This window comes from Mustela nivalis (genome assembly GCF_964662115.1).
Source record: "Mustela nivalis genome assembly, chromosome: 10".
Classification (NCBI taxonomy): Eukaryota; Metazoa; Chordata; class Mammalia; order Carnivora; family Mustelidae; genus Mustela; species Mustela nivalis.
In genome coordinates, this window is record NC_139029.1 from 105,974,378 (window position 1) to 105,988,269 (window position 13,892).

The 13,892-nt window shown below is 39.2% G+C and overlaps 1 protein-coding gene across 1 annotated transcript; it reads left to right on the top strand.

Moving 5' to 3' along the window:
- The first annotated feature begins 1,115 nt into the window (after positions 1–1,115).
- Positions 1,116–9,314, top strand: TAF13 (TATA-box binding protein associated factor 13). The gene is made up of 4 exons (XM_082687577.1): positions 1,116–1,215; positions 2,078–2,156; positions 5,376–5,473; positions 8,052–9,314. Exons 1-4 carry the CDS (start codon positions 1,189–1,191, stop codon positions 8,220–8,222), a joined length of 375 nt encoding a protein of 124 aa, XP_082543703.1. The 5' UTR covers positions 1,116–1,188; the 3' UTR covers positions 8,223–9,314.
- Positions 9,315–13,892: the final 4,578 nt, after the last annotated feature.

Below are 13,892 nucleotides of genomic sequence, written 5' to 3' on the forward strand. Positions count from 1 at the left end.
GCACCAACCAGGAGCTCACCCTGCATTGCCTCATGAGAACAAAAGATGCTCCTCTGCTCTTATCACTTAGGAAATTTCAAGGGTTTTAGGAGTTCTTTGCCAGGAACCGGCACCAGAGACCACTGTATGTTATTTTATATTATCTCACAGTTGCATTCCTAGAAAATTAAATGTAAATTAAGAGCGTAGACATGCTTTGTGTCTATATGTTAACAAAGTTAAGTTCTAGGCTCAGATAATGAAAAATTTTTCATTCGCATGAATGTTTAACAGGACATTCATTGTGGGACTTTTCCTTGTGTGGCATCATGTCTTGCATGCAGAACATCTGATATCCCTAGCTTCAGCCTTCTTTTTTTTTTTTTTTTTTAATTTTATTTATTTATTTGAAAGACGGAGATCACAAGTAGGCAGAGAGGCAGGCAGAGAGAGAGAGAGAGGGAAGCAGGCTTCCTGCGGAGCAGGGAGCCCGATGCGGGGCTCGATCCCAGGACCCTGAGATCATGACCCGAGCCAAAGGCATCAGCCCAAACCACTGAGCCACCCAGGCGCCCCTAGCTTCAGCCTTCTAATGCCAGTGGTTTTCCTCATTGTTCTGAACACAAAGCTCCCCACCAATATTTAATCCTCAGCCTAAGGGGTGGTGTTTTCCTTTTAAAAACTAGTAGCGAAGAAATACATACCCAATAACCCATATAGTACTTGTCAATTAAGAACAGTGTAACTATAAATTGTTAAAATTGTGTAAATACATTCTTGGGGCAGCACAAGGACCACCGGCACCCCCAATGACACAGAGCTTCACAGCCCCAAAACAGGAACTGGTGATTCGAGATGTAGAGTCCAATTCAGGGCCACAACAAGATACACACCCCTCAGCCCATGATTTCATTTTCTTTGCTAATGTTTATTAAATCGTGATCTTGATCACAAAGCCTAGAGCTCACGACGCTCTCCCTAAACTCCCCAGGAGTCTGCTATTAGTCGGCTTGCATTCCCCCGCCCCGCCCCGCCCCGCGGGCCGACTAGGCCCCGCCCCGCCCCGCGGGCCGACTAGGCCCCGCCCCTCCCCGCCCCGCGGGCCGACTAGGCCCCGCCCCGCCCGGCGCGTCACCGGAAGTGAGGCAGAGGAAATAGTAAAACCCGCTGGGAGGGAGGCGGCGGAGTCTTGTAGGGCTGGCCGGGGGCATGGCAGACGAAGAGGAAGACCCTACTGTGAGTGACCACCACCGTTCCAACCCACTCTTTTCTTCACTCCCTGGGGGGACAGAAGCGGAGCCTGAGTTCAGAATCACTCGGGATTTTCCTTAGCGAATTCACTCGAGAGAGTTCGGGGACTTCACGCCGTGCTAGCCTTTCCCTTCGGATTCATCTCTTAGTACGTGGGGCAGGACGTTAAGAAGAGTGGAGAGGTGGCTCGTTGTTCTTTGCTTTAGGGTCTGTATTTGCTAGACACTCCGTGAATCGCCTGGACAGTCATCAGAGGACAAAGCTAGTATTTGTTAGCTCTCATTAGCAACGAACACTGCCGCTGGTAACAAAACTACATGCTCACTGTAAAGTTGGAGGAAAATAATGGACCGACAGTTAGGGAATCTGGATTCCAAAACTTCTGTTTCTGTGAGCAAGTTCCTTGACTTTAAGCCTGGTTTTTGTCATAAAATGGGGTTAAGGCTTATTTGAGGAAAGTTTCTAGCTCTGTATAAGCAGTGCTTAGTAAATACTACTTTTGCTTTCTTTGACTCAATACCAACCCCTTTGTTTTAAATACCAACTCTTATTAGTAAAACTGTAGTAATAGGCTATCTAGTTGGTTAAAAAATAAATAAAGTTTGGTCATTGGAACTCTTCCAGGAGAGGCAGTTGGATTATTTGTTAGGAACATTGTAGAAGCCATTCCTGCATGAGTGGGAAGTCGGACTGGACAGTCTTTAAAGCTCCCCAAATGCTCATATTTTATTTTTTTTAAGGCTTTCTGGCATGATATCAGTGTTGAAAAATGGAAAAAACTTCATGTTAATTATTTAAAAATCAAATGCGGTGCTTGACATTTCTGTATATACGTTCTAACTTATAGTTTGAGGAAGAAAATGAAGAAATTGGAGGAGGTGCAGAAGGCGGACAGGGTAAAAGGAAGAGACTTTTTTCTAAAGAATGTAAGTAATATTTGACAACGATTTAATTACAGACAATAAAAACTTTCAGACACGTCTGTCCAAAGTAGATTAATGTTCTGGATGTGTTTCTCTGTGGGGACAGTATTCTCCAATTTGCTTATAAAATTCTCTTTAACTTCTGAATCATAGATACTAGTGATCCTAACCTCAAATTATATGTGGGTGGGTGGGTGTATACACTTTCTTTTTTCCTTTTTTTTTTTAAGTGAGGAAATGTGATCAGTGTTTCAATTCAGGACCTTAGAATATTACCTCCATTACTTTTTTTGTCTGTTACTATTGCAGCAGAACTCCTTTAACTATAAGTCAAAGGTTTTAATGGATCCTGGGACAGGTGCCAAGGGTAAGGAATTAAGTTGGGGCTTTGGACTAACACATTGGACAAGACAGAAAGGTGATGAACAGTGTAATACATGACAGTGAAATAGAGATTATAATGTATTTGTTCTGTAGTGCATTCCCTCAGTAGACATGTTTGACTCTTTTTGGCAGCAGCAAGAGGGAGCGCTGCTGTTCCTAGTGATGGTTAAAGTCACCCCCTGAAAGGCACTGTGACAACGTGATCTCCATCCTGTGTCCTTTACACATAGTAGTGGCTGAGTATTGACAGATGAGACAACACGTGAATATATGGTTTATTCATGCTGGGTCAGACAAGTGGTTCCCAAATGCTCTTGAATCTGCAGTTAGTAGGTTATATTTTTATTTTTTTAACGACTCAGATTCTCCATATGTCAATTTCTCATCCTAAGCCGACCACTCTTTGATCCATCTTTGACACTGTTTACTACATTTGTATGTGTTTTTACTTCTTACATCAGCCTAAGAAGGAGATTTCCACACCAGCCCATCCCAGAGTGATGTTTGCATTGTCAGTTCTTAGTGGAAACCTTTGTTCTACTTGGATTGCTTTATTTTTGTGATGATAAGAATTCGGGATTTTCACAATCTTCTCCTTGTCTTACCTAAATCTTGATAGACCTTACTGGCAAAATCTGTTCTCCTAAACCTTCTTTTTAAAAAAATTTCTTGCTACTATAACATAAAGTTTCAAAGCATTCATTGGCATTTTTTGGCGTCTTTACAAAGCCTTTAACCAAATGCAGTTTATATAAATACTAGTGAATTACACCCACCAAAATGGTAATGGTAAAGTATCTTCCGTAAATATTTAAGGCAGAATAGCAAGCTTACAATGAAGAATCCTGGCAGACAAGTGATGTCTAAAGTATTACCCAAATGATTAAAGTCAGTATCACGAGTAATATGTATTAATATCATGTACCTCTGATCTGATGCATTAAGAGGGCTCATCACCTCTATGGTACCCTCTCTGGTAATGTGTAACCACAGTCAAATCATGAGAAAACACCAGACAAATCCATATTGGAGAACATTCTACCAGATCACTAACCAGTATCCTTCCAGCGTGTCAAGGTCATGAAAGATGAGAAAAGTCTGAGGAACTGTCACTGCTTAGTAGAAAGTAAGGAGGCATGATAGCTAAATAGTGTGGGATCCTGACAAAGAAAAAGGACATTAGTTGAGAAATTGGTACAATCTGAGTAACTTCTGTACTTGTATCAGTGTTAATTTCTTAGTTTTGATAAATATCTGTGGCTCTGTAAGATGTTAACATCAGGGTATGGTGGATATAGGGTATTTGGGAGCTCTGTACTATTTTTGTAACTCTTGTAAAGTCTGAAATTACCTCAAAAAAGAAAAGGCAAAAAAGTTGTCAGAACCCAAGAGGGAGAAAAAATGTTGGCTCTTGTGTTTGTTTGCTTAGTACCCCTGTATCTGGACCTATAGGCTCTTGTCAGTTTAAATCATAGGGATATCTCTGTCCCAGCCTGACTTCCAAATCACTCCTTTCTTTTCCTCCCTAGGCTGGTGTACCTAATACTCCTTTCAGTTTGACCAGCTTTTGCTTCTCCTAAATAAGAATTACTCTTAATGTACTCATTTCTTCCTTTAGAAGTATTCTAGGGTTTTGTTGTTGTTGTTGTTTTACTGTACTTAAATTGTAGTAGTCGTAAATGAACAGCTTGATGAATTTTATGTATTTACCTATACTTATAACCACCACTCAGATCAAGATATAAAACATTTCCAACCTATGATCGGTTTTTTGTTGTTGTTATTGTTATTGTTGTTGTTTTAACATTTATATACCCCTTTCAGAATCTGGTAAGAGTGGTTTATTCTTTGCAGAACAATCCACACACACAAACAATATATAAAATTTTTGCATATAATTTCAGCAGGGTTCAAAGATTTCCTAAAGCCTATCCATAGACTAACTGGGGATTAATAGACTATAGGATAATAATCCATCTGGATCCCATCTGGCTTAAGCCCAAGAAGTATAATACTTTTGAGGGTAGCACTATAGACTCTGGAGCCAGATCAGCTGTGTTCAAACATGGACTTTATCTCTTACTATCTGTGTGACCTTGGGTAAATCACTTAGCTCAGTGCCTCAGTTTTCTCACCTAAATGGGAATAGGGGTAATAATAGTATTTACTGGAAAGGTTTGTGGTGAGGATTAAATGAGGTGGGTTTTTTTTTTTTTATTACTCTGTATTGAATTTTTTTCTCTTTTGCATTTTCTGTGGTTCTTTCAGATGTTAGCTGTGCATTGATCTGGAGAATGAAATATGAAATATCAAGATTCTACATAGTTTGCTTTTTCCATCTGATTCCCCTTTTCTTCATATAAGAAGAAATTGGAGCACTTTCTCTCATGTCCTTTTCCCTATGTTGGTATCAGAAAGATCTTGCCTTCTCTTTTCCAGTGCCCCCACTGCCCTCCCCTCACCCTACACCATATATGCACAGAACACTCCCAGTGAGGACTCAGCCGTTGGTACTCATCCTTTCACTGCCATGGAGTTTCCCAATTCAAGTTATTCCAGGGTTGTTGGCGAATAGGTAATAGAGGTTAGGGAAAGAATATTGATGTCAGGGTTTTGTAGTTGGGAGGGAACAGGAGTTCCTACTAGGGAAGGACAGGTAGGAATAGTTGGTTAGGAGATCTTGGTTAAAATCCCTTACATCTAAGTCCATACTTGCAGACACAATATAAATATGTTCATACAGGTGTTTTCTCTATCTTGGTCCATTTATAATTTGAGAAAAGTATTGTTAAATTGTTAAATTTGTTCAAGTGAACAAAAATGATTGTTCTTTTACAGTGCGATGTATGATGTATGGGTTTGGGGATGACCAGAATCCTTATACTGAGTCAGTGGATATACTTGAAGACCTTGTCATAGAGTTCATCACTGAAATGGTAAGATTTTTTTGTAATTGGTCTTAGTTAACTGAGTAATAGATCTGAAATTCTAACTTTGAGTTAAGACTAGAACTATGCCATCCTTTTGAAATAATCTTACCCATTTGAGGGCCTTTTTGTGGAAGTTACCAATTACTATTTATCATTAAAGATATATAGAAGGGGCGCCTGGGTGGCTCAGTGGGTTAAAGCCTCTGCCTTCGGCTCAGGCCATGATCCCAGGGTCCTGGGACTGAGCCCTGCATCGGGCTCTCTGCTCAGCAGGAAGCCTGCTTCCCTTCCTCTCTGCCTGCCTTTCTGCCTACTTGTGATCTCTGTCAAATAAATAAATAAAATCTTTAAAAAAAAAAAAGATACATAGATATATAAAGATATTCACATGTACATATGTACACATAAAATATGCTACCCTCTCCTGAATTTTATTTGTAAGAAAATAATTATAAGATCCTTGAATAAAATTTAAAAGTAATAACCGTAATGCAATCATCTAATGTAAGTTTTCTCCTTCCACTATTTATTTAAATGTATATAGTGCTGGGGTGCCTGGGTGGCTCAGTCAGTTAAGCCTCTGCCTTCAACAAACCAGAAGAGACTCTTAATCTCAGGAAAGAAACCGAGAGTTGCTGGAGGATTGAGGGAGGGATAGGGTGGCTGGGTTATGGACATTGGAGAGGGTATATGCTATGGCGAGTGCTGTAAATTGTGTAAGACTGATGATTCACAGACCTGGACCCCTGAAGCAAACAATACATTATATGTTAATAGAAAATTTTTTTAAAAGTCTCTGCCTTCAGCTCAGGTCATGATCTCAGGATCCTGGAAGTTCTACATTGGGGTCCCTGCTTAGCAGGGAGTCTGCTTCTCTGTCTCTCCTCTCATGCTCTCTCTCAAATAAGTAAATAAAGTCTTTAGAAAAAAGTATGCAATGATTACATAGTGATAATCATGGTAAACATTTTTTACTTAAAATTTTACAGTACATACTTTCTATATTCTAATCACAGTTATTTTAGTAGTTAAATGAAGTTACTTATGGATTATTAAGTGAATAGATACTTTTGAATGACCATATTCATGAAATTGCCTCCTGTCTCCTTAGATATATTCACAGGGATGGAAATACTGAGTTTGGTTGTGTTCCTGTGAATTTTTACTGTATTATGGATTATTTCCTTTGTACAGAATAATAGAAGTAAAATTCCTGTGTCGGAGTATGCATTTTTAAACATTATTTTCCATTTATAAAAATAATACTTATTAAATTTAGGAAGAATAAAAAAGTTCAGGAAAGGGGCACCTGGGTGGGTCAATTGGTTGGGCATCTGCCTTCTGCCCAGGTCGTGATCTCAGGGTCCTGGGATTGAACCCCACATCAGGCTCTCAGTTCATCGGGGAGCCTGCTACTCCCTCTCACTCTCCCTCTCTGCTCTCTCTCTCCCTCTCTCTCAAATAAATAAATAAATAAAATCTTTAAAAAAAACATGTAGGAAAGAAAATAGAAATCTGTAATCCTTCCACTTATTGACAACTAATGCTGAGATTTTGGTGAGTATTTTCCTGTTTTTTTTGCACATTATTTATTTATTTATTTGACATAGATCATAAGTAGGCAGAGAGGCAGGCAGAGAGAGGGGGGAAGCAGGCTCCATGCTGAGCAGAGAGCCTGATGTGGGCTTGATCCCAGGTCCCTAGGATCATGACCTTGCTGAAGGCAGAGGCTTTAACCCACTGAGCCACCCAGGCGCCCCTGCACATATTTTTAAACATCATTAAATTGAAATCATACAGTATATTTTGTCATAGAGCCTGCTTTTTCACTTAAGTAGAACTCTGTCCCCCATGTCTTTCCCTAACACTCTTTAATTTTAATGGCTTCATAATATTAATTGATTGGATGTGCCCAAATTTATTTAATGCCTTACTAAATACTTAGATTCCTCTTTTTTAGTCATTAGAAAAAATGCTATAATGAACCTTTGTATTTTAAAGTATTTATTTGAGAGAGAGAGAACAGGAGAGAGAATGAATAGGGGGAGGGTCAGAGGGAGAAGCAGATTTCTCTGCTGAGTAGGGAGCCGGACCTGGGGCTCGATCCTGGGACTCCAGGATCATGACCTGAGCCAAAGGCAGATGCTTAACTGACTGAGCCACCCAGGCACCCCAGACTTTTGTTTCTGTACAGGATGAATATATGATAGGAGATGAGACTTTCTTGAAGAAAACCTACCACTATTTCTCAACTATTGAGACAATGAAGTGTGCGGTTACAAAGAAATTATAGAATTATTTTATAAAAATGAAGACAAAAGCTACGTAGATCAAAAAAGAAACCTCAGTAGATTTAGTTTTAATGTCTTTAGTATTCAAAAATGTCTATGAACCATTAAGAGAAACATTCCTATAACACAGTAGCAAGTGGACAAAGGACCCGAATAGAAAGACAATTCACAAATGAATAACTATAATAATTCGAAGAGAAAATCTTCAAACTCACCGGTATTAAATAAATGCAAATTAAAAGAGTAAAATATTAGATTTGTTTAATTTAATTTAATTTATTTCTTTGTAATAGACTCACAAGGCAATGTCAATTGGAAGACAAGGTCGGGTACAAGTTGAAGATATCGTCTTCTTGATTCGAAAGGACCCAAGGAAGTTTGCTAGGGTTAAAGACTTGCTTACTATGAATGAAGAATTGAAACGAGCTAGAAAAGCATTTGATGAAGCAAACTATGGATCTTGACACCTGTACTTTCTGAAGCTTCATTATCTTTTGAGGAAACTATATATATAATAACTGTATATTTTCCACAGTGAGGTTCCAGTTTCTAGCCATGTATATATGCAAGATGGAGAAACCGATTTTTCAGCTTTTATTTTCAGGTCTTCGTTTTTAGAGTGATATTTGAGCCTTGAATTTCCTGCCCTTATATGACTGTACTTGAATTACTTACTGGGTTTTTAATGGCCACATGTAAGTTGAAGTACCTTGCAAACCAGGTGGTTCCTTCTGACTGACTATTTAAATGATGAAGTAGTATTTATGTATTGGGTGTATTTTGTGCCATTGTAGGCTAAACCATAGCTGTTTAATATATGAAATCTATAGGGCCCCTTTGACTATGATTGCTAAGACATGTTTCATGTATTCTAAAGTTTTTAGACTACAGTGATCTAATTATTAAAAGATAGTGAACTGGTTTGCTTTTTTTTTTTAAGGAGAAGATGATACAGGAAAATAACAGTCTTTTGTAGGAATGTTTATCTAACATATTTGTTTTTTAGTATTCTTTACATTACAAGAAGGTTTTTTTTAAAATTTTTAAACTAAAAGTTTCATGTGAATTCTTCCGTATTGGAAGGCTTTTGATTTAAAACCTTTTGGGCTTATAATGTACTAGTTGTCAAATTTTAAGGGAACTCATTTTCCCAGGTCACATTAAAGCTTCTAAAAATAAATGCTTTCAGTAGTAGGAATGGTATTGCTTAAAAAGCTGATGGCAGGATAAGCACTTGGGATAGTGTTTTATTAACCTATTTGTTAGTACTTGTTTGTGGAAACGTGTACTCGACTAAACCATATATGGCTATGGAAACCACTTTTGTATTTCAGGATATACAGGTTTTGTGTGTGTTTAGCTTATTGTATTAAATTATTACACGTAGTTTAAAATAAAGATTAAAACTGCATTTAAATGGATTACTGAATATTACTCTTTGTGGAACAGTGTTTGTGCGGTGCTTATAAACATCTGTAAGTCAGCATGTAGGAGAATTTCCCTTTCTTAATCTGTTGATAAAAGGAATAAAGTGGAAAATTAGATTAATAATTGAATTTGACTATGTGATTTATCAGCTTTTTCTCCCCATCACTAGTAATATGGTTCTGGCTGCTTAATCTCACTGAAGACTTTTTTTTCCCTATATTCTTATAATCCCCCTGAATTGATACTGAGATTCAAGATAGCTGGGCTGTTTTTTTGTTACTTAATAAAAACCAGGGCACCTGGCTGGCTCAGTTGGTAGAGCCTCTGACTCTCAGTCTGAGGGTCATGAGTTCAAAGCCCTGTATTGGACATAGAGCCTACTTAAAAAAAAAAAAAAAAAAAAAAAAGAGGCAAAACCAATTGAAAAGCTACTCTGCTCCAGTCTAAGCTGAAATCAAGAATGCAAGTGGAATAGTAACATCTCAATATTGCTATTTTTGCTAACGAGGCTGTACTTCACCCTGAAGAAAGAACTGGTAATAATTGGTTCTAGGGGAGCTATCCTGGTACCCCTCTTAGCTAGGGCTGCTGTAACAAAATATCAGACGGGCAGCTGAAACAACAGAATTCACTTCCTCAGGCTCTGGAGGCTGGAAGTCTGAGATCAGGCTGCCAGCATGGTTGGGGTCTGATGAAGGAGGACTCTTCTGGGCTGCAGATAGCTGCCTTCCCTGTGTCTGCTTGTCTGAGGGAGCTCTGTTCTTTCTTCCTCTTTTTATAGGGGCACCAGAGTTCCACTCTAACGACTTCATTTAACCTTAATATAGCCTCCTTAAAAGCCCTGTCTCCAATATAGTCAGATGGGAACGAGGGTTGGGTTAGGGCTGCAACATGACAAATTTCAGGGGATTACAATTCAGTCTGAAGCAGTGTCATTAATCTTACTATTTTGCTAGTGACCCTGACACTAAGTTTTTTAATGGGACCTTGTAGGTTGCAAGCCATAGAACTTGACTCAAAAACAACCTAAGCAGAAGAGAGGAATTTATTGGATTATCCGACTGAAACAAGGGAAAGTAGGAATGGAGTTGATTCCCTATGGTTGACTGGATGTAAGAACTTGAGAATCAGGACTGTTCATCTTTATCCTAATTTTGGTTTTATTCTCTCAGGAACCTCAGTGTGCCAAGGCAACATGATAGCAGTTCTAGGGTTCCCATCCATATAACTGATCGAGGGAGCTACTTGACTTACCAATACAGAAGATCCCCAGGAGTGAGGGAGGAGGTAAGAGCTGGGTACTATAAGTGAGAAAGGGAAAGAGAGACTGGGCAGACAAAAATAACAGATGTGGCACTGTCTTGATCCATGAGCTTATTTGAATTCTAACAGTGAGGTAACATGGCTCCCTTCTAATGTCCAGAGCTACACTGTGTAATATGGTAGCCACTAGCCACATGGGACCATTTAAATTCACTTCATTCAAATTAAATGAAACAAAACCTTCAATTCCTCAGTTGTACTGGCTGTATTTCAGGTGTTCATCAGCCCCATGGCTGGGGGCTGCTGCATTGAACAGTGCAGACATAGAACCTTTTTTTCATCACCACAGAAAACTATTTGGAACAGTGCTGTTCAGGTGCTTTTTCTTAATTCGATTTGCTTTAAAAGACTCACTATGAAAAACCTCAAGTATACACAGTAATAGAATAGTATCATGAGCCCCCATCTTCAACAATTAACTAACCTTTGCCAATTTTAATGTCTTATATATTCCCCCACCTTTGGGGGGGAAGGGGCAGCATTTTAAGGCAAATCACAGCTTTCATTGTATCATTTCAACTATGAATACTTCACTATGTCCTCTCTAACAAAAAGTTTTAAAAGGTAGTCCAAATACTGCTATTATACCCTAACACTAACATTAATTTCTTAATACTCCATTTAATACCCAATCCTTGTTTAAATCTCCTAATTTGTCTCAAAATTTAGAGTTTGTGTATCTGTTTTCTATTGTTTCTGTAACAGATTAAATTTAGTGACTTAAAACAACAAAGTCATTATCTTACCAGTTCTTTAGGTCAGAAGTCTGCTAGAGGCCTCACTGGTGCTAAAATCAAGGTACTACATTCCTTTCTGGATATTCTAGGAGAGAACCTGTTTACTTGCATTTTCCAGCATCTAGGGCGTACATTCTTTGGCTCTTAGTCCCCTTCTGTCTTCCAAGTTAGCAATGTTGCATCTTTCTGATCTTTCTGCCATAATCCTATCTCACTCTGACTCCCGCTGGGAAAGTTTCTCTGCTTCTAAGGACCCAGGTGATCCTTAGAATTCTGGGTTATCCAGATGGGTCCAATATATTGAATAACCCAGAATAACCTGACCATTTTAAAACCCTTAACTAATCACACCAGCAAAGTCTCTTACCATGTAAAGTAACATATTCACAGATTCTGAGGATTAAGATGTTAAGGTCTTTGGGAAGGGCTGTTATTCTGCCTCCCACAGGCTATTTGCAATAAAATCTAAACAAGGTTTCACCCACTGTATTTGGTTACCCATTGGATTGAGTGGGTCTAATTTCTATTAATCTCTAGTAGCTCTTCCTTCCCTACTTGTTTAAGTGAGACTTTCTCTTTAAAGAATTATACCTTTTTTTTTTTTAGCTAGTATGTTTATTTGCTTCATGCTGAAACAGAACATCTGATATAACTTATGATTCGCTTGAAATTGGTTTTACTGCATTTAAACTGATTTTCTTAAGTAAAAGCTGTAATAATCTAAGTGTGGAAATTTTTAAATGGGCTCCTTTGATGTATCAGTAGCTCCCTTGGCTTCTCATTGGTGGAAAGAGGTAGTGCCTGGAGAGTCAGCTGATCACTTCCCAAGAGACCTCAGGGGGCTGCATTACTTGGGTGAACGTGTAGTCTAGAGTTTGATTTGCACACTGCAGGCTTGGAAACTGATTTCATCAGCAGATGGAGAGCACGTCCATCTTTCAGGGTAGACTTCAAAACCAAGTTTGTAAGGCCAGCATATGAAGATGGATACCAATTTATAGATGTGGTAAAACTTTCATGGATTTGACCAGCAAATTCTTCCCTATCCTGGGAATGTGGGAAATGAAAACATAAATATGAAGATAGAATGAGGAGAGTTAGATGAACGCATTGCCTAGAGCATTGGGTAGGAGAAGGATAAGATTTATACAGAAACAGGAAGAATGGCTCCCTAGGCCCTGAAGCCGTGGGCTGGGATGTGTTTCCTTTGAAGCAATCTTCAAGATTCTTTTGCTGCTAATACTGGAGACTTGACTTGAGTTTTCACTTCCAGTGACAATACCCATCCAAGCACACGGAGCAGAGCATTGTGCCCAAAAATCAAGAACTTTTTAAGCACTCTGACTGTATCCCAGAACATTCCCAATTCTCTAGGCCTGATTTTCTTAATGACTGAACCACCCAGGTGCCTCTAGGCCTGATTTTCTTAGCGTCCCTATATTTATCTTCTTAACACAGAGACTGGGAAGTAGATAGATAACCAGTGAGCAAGGTGTTAAATGTGTTGTTACAGGCTACTGCTTTTCCTGGGTCCTGGTGAAAGACTCCATGAGCTAGACTGTTATTTCATGGGATAGGATCACAGAAAACATTTTGGTATATCAGCAAGTATTTAGTAAGCACCTGTTTTGTTTGAGGCATAGCACAGATACTACAGGGCTATCTGGTATCTGGATGAGTAGAATTCTAAAGTTACAGAGGTAAAGTAAGGAGGAAATTTCTTATCTATTACCAGTAGATTGGTAAGAGTCTCAATCTGAGCTTTTGTACAAAATCCCAATTCATGTATAATTTGTAGCATTCAGTCTTCTATGCACATCCTCACACAGAAGCCTGGTAAGCTGCTCTGAAATTGGGTGTATTCTTTTTTCTATTCCTTTTTTTTAATTTTAAGATTTTATTTATTTATTTGGCAGAAAGATGGAGATTATAAGTAAGCAGAGAGGCAGATGGCTGGAGAGGGAGAAGCAGGCTCCCGGCTGAGCAAGGAGCCCAATGCGGGGCTCAATCCCAGGACCCTGAGACCATGACCGGAGCCAAAAGCAGAGGCCTAACCCACTGAGCCACCCAGGGGCCCTGGGTATATTCTTTTAGAATAGGAAAAATAAATGCTGAAATGTAAATCATTTGTCATTTGCCTTCGTAAAGCTATTTTTATTTATTTATTTATTTATTTTAAAGATTTATTATTTATTTGACAGATCACAAGCAGGCAGAGAGGCAGGCAGAGAGAGAGGAGGAAGCAGACTCCCTGCTGAGCAGAGATCCTGCTGCGGGGCTCGATCCTAGGACCCTGAGATCATGACCTGAGCCGAAGGCAGAGGCTTTAACCCACTGAGCCACCCAGGCGCCCCTATTTTATTTTTTTTAAAGATTTATTTATTTATTTGAGAGAGAGAGGGCGCTTAGGTGGCTCAGTTGGTTAAGCGACTGCCTTCGGCTTGGGTCATGATCCCGGAGTCCTGGGATCGAGTTCCACATCAGGATCCCAGCTCCATGGGGAGTCTGCTTCTCCCTCTGACCTCCGCTCTCATGCTCTCTCACTCTGTCTCTGTCTCTCTCAAATAAATAAATAAAATAAATAAAGATATTATTTATTTATTTGAGAGAGAGTGTGTGAGGGGGCACACAGGAGTGGGGGGTCAA

Coding starts and splice junctions, on each gene's coding strand:
- TAF13 (XM_082687577.1), top strand. CDS start 1,189: ATGGCAGACGAAGAGGAAGACCCTACT. Junction 1,216..2,077: donor ACGAAGAGGAAGACCCTACT/GTGAGTGACCAC, acceptor TCTAACTTATAG/TTTGAGGAAGAAAATGAAGA. Junction 5,474..8,051: donor TAGAGTTCATCACTGAAATG/GTAAGATTTTTT, acceptor TCTTTGTAATAG/ACTCACAAGGCAATGTCAAT.